Source organism: Vidua chalybeata, chromosome 1 (assembly GCF_026979565.1).
Source record: "Vidua chalybeata isolate OUT-0048 chromosome 1, bVidCha1 merged haplotype, whole genome shotgun sequence".
NCBI lineage: Eukaryota > Metazoa > Chordata > Aves > Passeriformes > Viduidae > Vidua > Vidua chalybeata.
Genome location: NC_071530.1, coordinates 127,316,118 through 127,329,760, shown reverse-complemented (window position 1 = coordinate 127,329,760; position 13,643 = coordinate 127,316,118). Strand labels below are relative to the sequence as shown.

The following is a 13,643-nucleotide window of genomic DNA, read 5'->3' as shown; positions in this document are numbered from 1 at the left end:
ATTTCTCAGAGGACCTGGTTACCTCCCAAGCCATTTATCTATGCTTGTGTATTCTCTCAGAACTCCTCATGTCTTCCTCCTCATATCTGTCAGACTCACCTGACACTGCTCTGTGTCATTTTTTTCTGTTTCATGTACTGTGTTCTTCTCTTACCTAATACCAATATCAATCTTAAGCACAGGAAACCTTGTAAAAATGAATGAGATTGCTAAAATATTAGAAGACTCACTGGACTGCCATTCAGACCCTACTGTAAACTCAGTGAATAATCACCAGCACAGTCCAAAGGACAGATGGACTGCATGTAAGCTTTTGGCTGTAAAGAGTCCTCTAATATGAGATTAACATTTTTTGGCAGTTTTTGATAGACTTGATGCTTGAATGGGCCTTTATTGCTCTGCAAGAAAGCAAAAAAAATCAGAAAGCATGGAGACAAGTCATCAAGAGTGGGAGAGAAAAAAGCAGCATGAAAATTGTCATAAAGCAAAGAAAATAAAGTTTCATGTGAACAGTTTCACAGAGTAAACAAGTAAGGACTTGACTGCTTCAGTGCATTTTTTTTTTACCTCTTCTTCACTAACCCAGTAATAACTCACGTTCCTAAAAATGTCATTATAAAAAAAGAGATATTTTGAATTATTGTATACTTATTGATGATTTTCTTCCATGGCTCCAGAGGAGCCATTTCTCTTTCTCACTCGATGTTCTCTCTCTTTCAAATGTATTTCTCTCAGTATTCAGCTACAGAATTCTATTTTCTGTTCCTATTTTTCTTCTCCACTTCTGCCTTCAAGAGATTAGGAGATACCTGCTTTACTTCTTGAAATGAGTGTTGTCTCTACAGAGACCAAAATAACTGAAAGCCTGACAAATGCCTCACAGAAAAAATTTTACCCTCAAAATAGCTCCCTGAGACAGAGAAATCACATTGCAGATGAGGAAATGATGCTTGGGTTAGACTAACTTGATTCATAACTCCCTGAGCAAGCACCAGAGTAACCTGAGTTTCCTTTGCTTTGTACAGAGTTGGACATGACTTATAAAGGTCTCATTGAATTTAAATTATTCCATGATATTATGGTTCTGTGAATTAGAAATTCAATTTAAAACTTCCTTTAAAAGAAAACCTTACACTTTCAGATTTTCTTCCTCTCTGACTTCCCTGGCTCTTTTGTCAAAAACTCCAACCACACGTGAATCAAAATATTTGGAAATATTACTGATTTTTATGACTCTAGGCATTTTCCTTGTGAGTCTACATCTATGTGCGAGGTTTCACTTTATCATTTCTTGCTATCTTTACTTAGGTTCTTTGTAAAGCCATCGATGGAGCTGCAAGGCAACACAGTAAAGTGCACTGACAATGTAAGTCAGTTCTACTTCCTGACAGGATAACCTTGTATCTACAGTGAACCTTGGATAAACAGATACCTGAGCACAGGCAATATGAATGTGATCCTGACAGGAATATATATACAATGTAATAATCCCTCCTATGCTGTTAAACCTGCTTATTGCCTTCACATCCTGTAGGACCTCTTAAACAGTCAAACAGAATTCATATGGACACATCTATGAAAATCTCATTCCACAAATAAAAGCCAAGGTGTTTAGAAAATCTTTTGCAAACCACGACTAAATATAATAGTGTGAAATATGTGATATCTACCTTCACTCTTTGCAGTTTGTTATATCTTGTAATGAAGCTCTCTTTTTTAAAAGTTCCAGCTGGTACTATCTGCAGCTAAGCAACAAAAAGCGCAGAAAGGACAACATGTAATATTTTATCTTTTTTAGAATTATTTATCATATGAATTTCTATTAATAATTGGTAAACAGAACAGTGAAAGATATTTGCCTTGTGTTCAAAGATGGACATGGGAATGTATCGTGTCTATGTCAGATTCTGGTATTTATTCATTGCAAACCTGTGACTACAGTCATCCATAAAAGATACATTCTAGAGTTGAAGAAACTCTGATGGTATATGGGCTGACTCGTAACACAGCAGAGAGATAGATCTCTTCCTGCCTTTTTAAAAGGCTAAAAGTTTTAGAACTAAAACTTTCCCTTTTAAAATTTTGCTTCCCTACAAACCAGCTGACTGCTTATTAATTACTGCTGGTAACTGCCATAGGCAAGAATATAAAAATCGTAAGGGTATTTAAGAAAAATCTGTAAGATGCTTATAAAGTACATGACTTTAATCACTCAAATACTTCAACAAACACTTCCCATTTCTTTCCTATTTTATTATTCTGCTTTATTCCTTCTTTACTTGTATACTTACCCTTTCATCTTTGTTGCTTTTTTGTCTTTTCTTTAATCTCAATCATAATCCTATACACACCTAAGTACAAATAGTGCTCTGTATGGAGATTTAAATTCTTTTCTATTTTCTTTTTCCTTCTTACATGTCTCATGAGGCTCTGACTGTCCTCTTGTACGTTTCTGCCCGCAGCTTACTCATAAATATTCAAAGCCTTTTCCCACCATTGCTGGCATTTCTTCACTCACACAAGCATTCCTGAAGAGTATCTTTCACTTCAAATATCTTCTCTGTCCTTCATATGCCTTGTCTCTCCCTTGGTGCTCCTATTCATTCATACATTGCTACTCTCTTTCCTTACCAATCTCTACTTGTGTGATCTTTCCCTCAATTCCTCATACATGCTTAAGAAATACTCATGTGCCTTTGTTGTCCACCATTCTCTTCATATCATTGCTTTTCTTCTTCTTTCTTCCAATGGATACAGTGTAAAGGAAAGAGAGAGCTGTATTTATGACCCTGTGTTTTTCACAATAAATAGAAACAGCAGTCTTGGCCAGGCAGACAAATGAAATTCCTGTTACAGGAACTTACCTATTTTAGTTTCCATTTCCATTTCTGGATATTGCACTAATGGCAGACTCTACAAAACAGACCGGCAAACGTAGAGTTAGTGTTTGCTGAGGGCATACACACAGCCCCTTTGGGAAAGAGGAAAAACAAAAGGGACAGTATAAAGTTAGTGTTTCCTTCATAAAGTTACAGTGATGAATTCACAGTAACAAAAGGAAAGAAATTACTGAATTACTTTTGCTAGAAGTAAAAAAGTTTACTAGATCTCATAATACAATCTACTTCCCTATGATTAGAGAAGTTAGCTATAATAATCTTGCCTATCAAACCTACATGCAGAAGAGATTCTACACTTCTACTAGGCAGGTATCTTGTTCCAAATGCTAAATTTGGGACATTATTGTTCCAGTATATATAAAAACATATATATTTCAGTATATAAACAGTAATACTTTAGAAAGTTTTGTCCAACACTGAATTTGAACTTCATGAAAAGATGATTGGGTTTTTTCCCCCCAGAAAGAATGAAATATTTTTGTCCTTTTCACAGTGACACCACATAAAGACATCATTTACTTCTATCTTCTTAAACAAGTGTTCTTTCAACTTCTATATCCATCTCTAACTTTCTACATGTTCTAACATTTTGTAATTTTCCCCTGGACTGTCTTCAGTTTGAGACCAAACACAGTTGGCTTCATCAACCCCTTGCAGAAAGATAATTTGTCCTGTCAGATGTACTGCACACTTATTAATACATTCCATAGTGATGCTGTCTTTTTTCTTTAATGGTAGCACATTGCTGACTCATATTTACATTACAGCCCCCAGATAATTTTCTGAAGTGCTGTTATTTTACCAGTATCCTTTTGATTTTACTTTTAAATTTTTCTTCCCAAATATAATTTGCATGCGTCAGTATCACGTTTTCTCCTGCTTCTTCCAAGACATTTCTTTAGCTTGTGCTTAATTATTCATTTCTTTAATTTGACTTCCCATATTTGTCACCAAAGTGCCAACAGGTCCGTTTAGCTTGCTGACAATTAATTCTGTATTTCATAATTCCATCATTCACATCACTAAGGATCAGAAGAATAGAAAATGCCTTTAGATCAAGCACTTAATATGAAAAAAGTATATCACATAAGGAATTCTGCTTAAACAGGATTCCTTTTGATTAGGCAGATCATGACTTCTTCACATAACTGCCTTACTCTTAATATACGAAATGGTGGATAACTCAATACACTCCTACATTCTGCTACTAGGTGCTGTCAAAATTGTGTACATGTAGTCTACATGTGTTTTAATTTCAGCCATTCAGCTCATCTATCATATTATGGAAACTTCATATCGGGTATGTCTTCTACTGCCTGTTTGTCCCATATAATGATCACATATCTTTGCATATTTTTTGATAACCAAGCAAAAAAATAAATTACAATTTTTTTTTTCAGTAAGCTTGGAGTTTTGGAGGTTTTTTTCCCCTCCCCTTTTTCCCCCAAGACGCATTACTGCAATATCGTGTCCACTGATGTTATGGATCATCTCACCTTCCTTATACTGGATGACATGGCAAAGGGCCGCATAAAAAGTCCCGTTTACTGTTAAATCACTGCATGAGTAGTTCATCTGCTGTAATCATAAGGCATTTTGAATACGACAATATCCACCATTAAGTTAGTCTGTGCTATAGTATTTCACACGCTGTTTTCCCTTAAGTGTATGGCCATGTTTTCGGACGCATTAAGCAGAATTTCATCACCCAAGCAGCACCGCGGGCAGGGGAGCGCGGCGTTCCCGGCAACGGGCACCGCGCGGCCGCGCTGGCGCCCGGCGGGAGCCGCGGATGGCTCGGGGCGCTCGCTCCGCGCCGGGCGCCTCCCGTGAAGAGGGCGGGGAGGCTCCGGCAGTCGTTCGGCTCCTGGAGACGGGACCGTGGGGAAAGGCCGCGGGCTGCTCCCGGACCGCCGGTCCCCAGCAGCCGCCCACGGAGGCTCCGGGCCACGGCCCGCCGAGCGCGGCCGTGCGGCGCTGGCGCGCCGGGGCCGCCTGGTGGGGCCGTCGTCCTTAGGCCGCCTACGGGGCGGGGCCATGAAGGTTTCGGCTGAACATTCTGGAGTGGAGGGGAGCGGCGGGGGGCGAGGCGAGGTAGGGCAAGGCAGGGCAGGGAGCCGGGCCGAGCCGAGCCAAGCCAGGCCGGGCCACAGCAGGGAGCCGAACCGGGCCGCCTTCCCCGGGAGGAGGCGGAGGCTGAAGGGGAGGAGGCAGCAGAGGAGGAGGAGAGGTGGAGGAGGTGGAGGAGGCGGGAGCGGAGGGAGGACACGGGGAGGAGGCTGCTGCTGCTGCTGGGCAGAGAAGAGTCGTGCAGGAGCAGCGACTGTACTCGGACGCCACATTCCCTCTCTACGGGGCTGGTGGTGAGGATGAGCGAGAGCTGACCCTGTCGCGCCGCCGCCTGTGCTGTGAAGTGTCTGCTCCTCCTCCTCCTTCTCTTCCTCCTCCTCCCCGGCTGTGGGTGAACCTGCGCTACGGGCTCTTCACCGACACGGGGGAGGCTGGTTTGTTTTGTGCATTTGTTTAAGGCAAAGAGAGAGAGAGGTCTTCCACCCGCTGAAGCACAGTTCACTATGATCGTACTCGCATCCAGCACTGGAAGCCGGTTGGATTTCGTGTCTCAATCCAGGGTGTTTTTCTTGCAAACCTTCATTTGGATTTTATGTGCTACAGTGTGCAAAGCGGAGCAGTATTTCAATGTGGAGGTAAGATCAGCCGGATGCGTGTGCGAGCGTGTGTGCTTCCCCCTCTCCCTTTCCTCCCTTCCCTTTTTTTATGTCCCTCAAATCAAATCAAATAGCCAACCAGCCATGTCTTCCAGCAGCCAGGGCATACGTATGTGTAGGCTTTCCTTCCAGCAGCCGGTAGCTAGCTCCCCTCCCCGCGCTGCCCCGCCTGATGGATGCGTTTCAGCCGGAGATCCCGTTATCCCGGCAGCGCGATGCCGGGCGCTGGAGCGCAGCCCGCGGGAGACGGGAAACCCTCACCCGGGCACGGAGGAAACCTGGGGCACAGTATGTACATGCAGCTCAGGAAAGGTTCGCTGAATATCTTGGACTTAAGATACCACTGTATTGCTGCGTTTTCCCAGCCTTTTTTGCTTTGGTTTGTTTTTATGTTTTTTTTTTTTTTTCCGAAGAAGAATGAATGAAAGAGTATTATGGGGACAGGAGGAAGGAAACTTGAGATTTTTGGCACGTTTCGTTGTGGTAGAGTATCTGAAAAAATAAGGTATTTTTCCCATGTAGACGTAAGAAAAAGAGTTGCCACTAGAAATAGTGAAACAAATGACATAAAGGTGCAGCTACAGCTCGGAAGTTAGGGGGTGTGGAGGATAAGGAAACAGTATTTTTCCGAGATAAAATTAAGATTAAAATGTGGGGATACCAAGATGGGCAAACCCTAAGAGTTTACACTTACAGTGACCTCACCTTTGTCTACACACCCAGTTTTCCCATTAGGAGTTTTTACATAGTGCTTTCACTTAACTAATGTTTCTTTACTGACTTTTGTCGTCTTTGTATATGTTCTTTCCTCCTTTTTCTCCATTCTGTCACTCCATTTGTTCTGCTGTGATCATTTACTCTACTGCAATGTGATTGTGTCTACTTCCTACTTATTTTCTTTGTCATTTCAACTTATTGATTTTTCTTGGTTTGTCTCTGTAATTTATATGTACTCTTTCAGATTCTTATACATAATTCTGGTATTCTGTTAGGTTGCTCTGTACCTTCACTTTCTTCTGTCCTGCCAGTCCCACTCAAAACTTTCTGCTGCACCCATACACCAGCCTTTTTTGTTTTATAGTCTCTTTAGTCTCCTGGGTTCCCATGATTCTTTCTCCCAGAAAAATGAAGTCTGCGTCCCTGTCTCACACATATGCACACTTGCTTATTTTATATGAGCTCTTGTTCTCACTCAGTGACACATATTCCTGCTCCTTTCTCTGACAAGATTGCTCATGCAGATCCTCCTCTGTTGCTAGACTGTTTATCTAAAGTTCTAAAGAAGACCTGTATGTCTTCTCCCTCTGTTTCATGCAAGATCACATCAAGTGTATAAAGAACCCACATTTTCTTTCTCTAAGTCTGTTTTCATCCTACTCTTTCCTTCTCTACAGGCAGTTTCCTTTGCAATTCTCTCAGCTTAACAACACTCATCCACTGATTCTTTCTTTGACTTCCATCTCTCCAGAAAGTATTGTCTTTTTACTCCATCATTAAAATCTCTCCTGATTGTAAATCCAAGTCTTTTTTTCTCTGTGCTCTAGTCACTCATTTGATCCTTATCACAAATGTGCATCTCTGCTTCTCTTGGATTGTAAGATCTTTGGAGCAGGACTCATGTCTTCTCACATGTTTATCTGGTGTGTACTATGCTCAAGTCTGGAGTACAACTGTGAGACTTCTGCTATATGAATATTAAAGCTGAATATTTAAGAGCACACATTGGTGTTTTATCTTTCTGCTCATGTCCTCAGCTGCTTTCTTTACTGATGAGCAGGGGAAGGAGCATGGAAGAGAGGAAGTTGCTCTCTGTATCCTCCCCATGCTTCACAGGCTGGCCCCCTGCAGAGTATAGGGATGAAATTCCAGCGACAGAACTTTCTCCTCCCACAGCAGTCTGCTTTGCTGGCATCTGGCTCTGCTGGAGAGACGGGCAGCAGATGGAGCTAGTGTGGGAAGAGAAAAAGATTGGTTTAGTCAAGTGGAACATGAACAGGAGGCCAGCTCCAGTCAGGAGGAGGTTTTCTGAGGAAAGAAGGGAAACACTTTCATTTTTGCTACCTCTTCCATAGGGAAAAGAGCACATTTTGAGGGTAAAGGCAATATCAGGAGCAAGAAATGGATAGAATGAAGTGGCATGTACGTGTGATGAAGGCATATATTTCTTCTTTTTGAAGTATGCCATTTTCTGCTCTTCTTTCCAGCCCTTCTGAAAACAAAGAGTGTTATCATACTGTTGGTATACTTTCAGTCTTCTAATATTTAAATCTTTGAGCCACACATTGCTGAAGAGTGTTCCGGGGGATTGCTGTATTATTTGAGAGTTGTCCTAGTATGGGGCTTTTTCCTAGGAAGCTGCCTTTGGCCACTGCTAGTGACATGGTCCTGGCCTAAGTGAACTTCACATTTGCCCCAGAACAGCCATTGCCATGTTCACATTGTTTGGATAGTGCTGAAAATTCAATTTTCTTTTTGCTGGGAACAGCAAAGGCTAAAAGCATGGGAAATTTGAGGCAAAGGACTTGGCAACAGCAAGTATATATTGTGCTGTAAAACTCTGCATGTCAGCACAAGTGCATAAAGCAGTTGTACATTGGAGTAAATTGTGAAAATGAAACAAAGATTTCTTATGACAATAAGAATAAATATGCAAAATAGGCTTCAGGAAAGAAGCAGTGTACATATAGTTGAATTAAATGTCACTGAAAAAAAATGCTTAGGATGGTTGGAAAGCAGATTTACTTTTCATTCTTTCTTGTCTTTAAATAAAATACAGAAAATACCTGTTGAACATTATAAAATATATAGATGATTTATTTCCTCTTGTTCCGTCTTGTTTAATCCACTTTCCCGATTGATAAGTAAAATCTGTGCAGTCTTGTTGAATTTTTTGGTTTGTTTGTTTCAGTGATGTGAGCCAGGGCAATTCTTAAGAGATACTACTGTAGATCAAAGACATTAAACAATAATGTTTCATTTTAAAAGTAAAACACAAAGCTGAAATTTACAAGCGTCTATGAACATTTCTGTTCTTTGTAATTTGGTTATCCCTCTGTAAAATTTCTTTTACTCAAACAACTGAATGGAGGAATTCCTCAAGCTTCCAGTGAGTGCTGAATTCAGCTGTCTATCCTGAAATGTATTAATGTATATGGTATTTCATGTAATAGACACAGCAGAATAGGATTCAGATCATGGAGTATGGTACATGAGAGGGGCACGCTTGCATTCTGTATTTGTGAGAGTTTTGTGCTAAAGCTTCTGTGCTAAAGCTTCATGAGAGATGCTTGTAACTGATAGGTTAAGAAATCAGTATGAAATTTAGGAATCACTTAGTCATATGTGAAGGAAGGTTTTAGCAGTAATTTTAAAAGTTCATTGATTTTCAGTAGCTTTTTTGTGAGACTTTGTTTCTGGCATCATGAGAAAAACGAAGGACTACATTCTTAGCTCCCTCTTTTAGAGCTGAACTATTGGTCCAAAACAGTAACTTCATTAAGTACATTAGTGAAAGACTATGTCATCATTGTTGAATTTTGCTGCTATTTTCAACTATTTCTGTACACTAGCAGGGGAAGATGTCCATCAATGAGATACTGAATGGAATAATGGTTATGAAAAGAACATTCCAAATATAAAACTGAATCAAACACATAGAAGCTAACTGTTATTAAAAAGTGATAGAGCAACAAACCACCTTCTTCCCCCTACTGGGCTCCTCACTATAGTAATAATCTTTTGTGTGGCTCATAGACAACTCTTTTATGTGTTACTGAGTGTCTACAGATGGTCTTTGACAAGTATCTATATATACATCTAGTGTGTGTATACATATATATATTTGCTTTCCTAAACCAAACAATATTGCACTGTTCGAGCTGGTATTATTCTGCAAATTTATCTCCCAATGTCATTCATTATTTTTTGTATGGACTTGAGTAATAAGTATGTTTGTATTTAATTACCTATTAAATATCCAATATTAAAAAAATCAAAGCAAATGTTACCATTTTATTATGGGAAAAATGGTTATTGAAACAAAAATATCTTGATCAGAAGACAGGATCAGCATGCATCTAGAATATGATTGATCTCCAGAACATAAAACTGCTTACTCTTACTCACATGAGTATCTGCCTAAGCCCTGTCGAGGAAAGTGTTCTTAGAATTGCACCTAGTTTCATTGACTGTATCTGTAATGTGGGAAACACTAGAGAGAAAGCATGCCTCATCATCTCTCCCCTCAAGCTGGCAGTTATGCTGTTTTCCTCCTTCTATTGCTAAATGTACAGACTTGAATCCCTAGGGGAGGTCTTAAAATTACTCTTATTTTAGTGTGAGCAGATCTTTAAAACAATACAGTCATCTCCCATTTTCAAAAGTGGGATAGTTAAATTGCATGTTGTGGAACAAATCACAATGGGATCCAAACTTCAGAAAAATAACATCAATTTCCTCCATGGTAATAAGTTTCTGGGAACCCCATTGTTTTCATTGTTAATAAACTTCACAATTAGCCTCCAGCTTCTGCTAAATGATAAGGCATGAGCTTGAATTCCATAAGCTCTTAGTCTTCTAGGCTTAAAACCAGACCAGTTTCATTCTTCAGCTGTCATCTGAAAAGGAATAAACATTCGTGAGGGAATAAATCTTCCAAAGCACCGTTACACACTTTTGAACTAGTGGTCTAGGTTGTGAGGTTTATAGGCGCAAAACAATTCTTTTATAGTTCATTAAAATGCAAGCTGAAAACATGGAAGAGCAATTCATGTGGTTTTGGTATCAATAGTGCCATGTGTCCTAACAGGAATTTAGACCATCTTCTGCATTAAGTTACAGTCAGTGTACATAGTTCTCAGTTACTTAAATTCTGAATCTCAGTCTTGCATAGGATGAAATGAAATGAAATGAAATGAAATGAAATGAAATGAACTGGACTTTTGTTAGAACAAGGAGTTCAAACTGAAATTGTTAGAAAGATTGAGAGCAGTTACTGAATTGGTGACAAAGATGATTAGTGGGCAAAATATTAGTCAAGGAAAATACAGATATAATGTGGTGTATTTCCTGCTTGCTTATTTATGAAATACAGATACAAAGAAAAGCTCCTATAAATGTCTCTGGTGAGCAGATATATCTAGATAAGGAAAATAATTGGAAAATTATGTGCCTTATGGAAGGCAACAGAATACTTTTCTATCAAAGAAGGGGAATACCTACTATATAATGAACTGGCTCTCATTTGATACAAAGAAATACGTGTGAAGAAATACTTAGTTGTTAGAGTGCATTTTCTACTGTAAAGTGTGAGATTATTTTGTGCTACTGACATTGCAGGGAAGTTCATGGATTCTGTTGCCTGTATTTTTTTCAAAGACAGGTTGGAAGGATGGTGCCTGTTCTTATAGCTTCACAGCTGACATAGTATTTTATACCTTAGGTACAAACATATTTGTTTATTATTGTAGTTCAACTTGTTTTCCTGTTGTAAATTTTTGTCAGTTTAGTGTTTAAGCATCACAGCTATTAGTGAATCTCAATTCGACTAAAGAAAAGAAATAAAATGGTTAAAGAGATTTATGTAATCACCTTATGTAGTGCAAGATAAAACTACAAAAACATATATTCCTAATGTTTTCTGACATGAGAGCTTACTAAAATAAATACAATATTTATTGGCCCACCAGTAAACCTTGAACAAGCCCAAGCTTTCCCATTCCATTATTTGGAAGGCATAATGTAAAACTCCTGCATAACCATTCATTGTTTCTTCAAAGTGGTTATACTGTGTTCTTTAACTGGTTTAAGATTTATGCTGCTCTTTGTCAGTTTTATTTGAATCCATCTAAAAGGTCAGTGCTTGCTCTAGGCACCTCAGCTCTGCTTATGCACTCAGCAAGACTGTGTTGTAAGAGTTTATAAAGATAGAATGTGGTATTATATACATCTTAAAGCATTTCAAACTGCATCTGGTTTTAGTATTTTAAAGTCTGTCTCATCCTTGTACTTTATGGAATGATCATTTTATGATGTTAAACATTGGAGGATTTTGTATTGATACTGTATGAAGATCCTTAGAAAACAATGTAACTTTAAGAAAATGACTTTAATTACCCTATTTAAATTGCTTAAATCTCAGCTCTTTGTTTCAGATTCCAGTTTATTGTCTAACCTTTTTGCCATCCTCAAAATGCACTGTTGAACATAATCTGAAGGAGCAGGTTGAGTCTGTTTAATTTGTTATCGGTGATATGTCAAATAACAGATTTGGTTTCATTCTGTATGAGGAAGGCCAGGATTAGTGCTGCAAACATGATTTTAGCTGGCACTGAAATGGATTTGAAAAATAATTATGATTAGACCTTTATCCTTTAAAGAGAGGTCATGCTATTTGGAACCTTTATTTATTGGTTGCCTGGCAACTGTTCATTCATGTTCCTGCTTATCATCATCCATTGTAAGCATCTTTGCTGTACACTAAGAGCAATTATGTGGCAATACTTATTTCTATGATGAATTAAATTTGACATAAATTACAGATAAAGAAAAAATATTTCTGTAGTTTTACTTATTAACCAAAACTGTTGGTACAATGTTTCTTTGCTTATTAACATCTGGTTTATACCAGCTGAAGAGTTCAGTCGTAATAATAATGTTTCTAGCGTACCTTTTTAGGTATTAGAGCACATAATTGACTTAGAGGCTTGTTCAGGTATTTTTGCCATGTTTAGAAACTCCTGTTAATTTCAAGATCAAAGCTTCAGGGTGCTAGGAAACTTATGTCCTGTTGATTTCAGAGCATAATATTAGGCAATCCAATCTCAAGTAGTGAAGCTTGAACCCAGTCATTGGAAAGGGATTTCACATTCTAGAGTTAAAGCTGCTGTGCTAGGAGATGTGCAGGTGAAGCAACAAGAACATTAAAGTCACTTGATGCTTTCTCTCTGTAGAACAACAGCAGTTTTTATTACATGTTGAAAAAAGCATAGAGTGTATTATTCAACAATTGCTTTGTGACTGTGGATGAAAATATTTTGCTCTCTTTATTAATTCACTATGAATCATATCAGGATTGACCCTTGTGTGGAATAGCAATGTGGAATGAGACTGTCGGATTATGGAGTATTTGTAGAAAATGTCTTTTTAAAGAATATTGAAGAAAATTCCTTATGTCTGCATCTTAAAAGAGCATCTACACTGTGTGGCCAGGGTGGAAGAAGATTTATGTCTCTACTGCTACCACTTGGTAGGATAGCCTCTATTCTGGTTGGCTCAGTGCTTGGTTAAAGAGGGCTTCTCTATTCACATGGATGATAAGAATGTTATCAGCAGTAGTCAGCATGGATTTACTAAGGGTAAATCATGCTTGACCAGCCTTATTACCTTCTATGATGATACAACTGCCTGGGCAGATGAGAGGGAGAGCAGTGGCTATTATCTACCTTGACTTCAACAAGGCTTTGAAAGCTGTCTCTCTCAGCATCCTCACAGGCAAGGTCAGGAAGTGGGTGAGTAGACAGAGAGGTGGTTTGAGAACTGGCTGAACAGCAGATCCCAGAGGGCTGTAATCAGTGGCACAGGGTCTAGTTAGAGGCCTGTCACAGGTGGTGTCCCCCAAGGTTCAATACTGGGCCCAGTATTGTTTAACCTATTCCTCGATGACCTGGATGAAGGGGCAGAGTCCTCCTCAGCAAGTTCTCTGATGATGCAAAGCTGGGTGGAGTGGCTGATACCTCAGGGTGCTGTGCAGCCCTTCAGAAGGACCCTGATAGGCTGGAGAGATGGGCACAGAAGAACTATCTGAAATTCAACAAAGGTGAATGCAGGGTCCTGCACCTGGAAAGGAACAACCCCATGGACCAGTACAGGCTGGGGGTGACCTGCTGGAAAACAGCTCTGAGGAGAAGGACCTGGTGGACAACAAGCTGTCCATGAGCCAGGAGTGTGTCCTTGTGGCCGAGACAAAGGTATCCTGGGGTGCCAAGCAGAGAATTGCCAGCAGGTTGAGGGAGGTGAT

General features: G+C 39.5%; 1 protein-coding gene across 1 annotated transcript in view; it reads left to right on the top strand.

The window, feature by feature from the left end:
- The first annotated feature begins 5,357 nt into the window (after window positions 1-5,357).
- MMP16 (matrix metallopeptidase 16) overlaps window positions 5,358-13,643 on the top strand; it is a 162,876-nt gene continuing 154,590 nt past the window's right edge. The window contains exon 1 of the mRNA XM_053956301.1: window positions 5,358-5,605. Coding sequence (XP_053812276.1) covers window positions 5,474-5,605 — 132 coding nt within the window. The 5' untranslated portion in view covers window positions 5,358-5,473. The remainder of the gene's footprint in view (window positions 5,606-13,643) is intronic.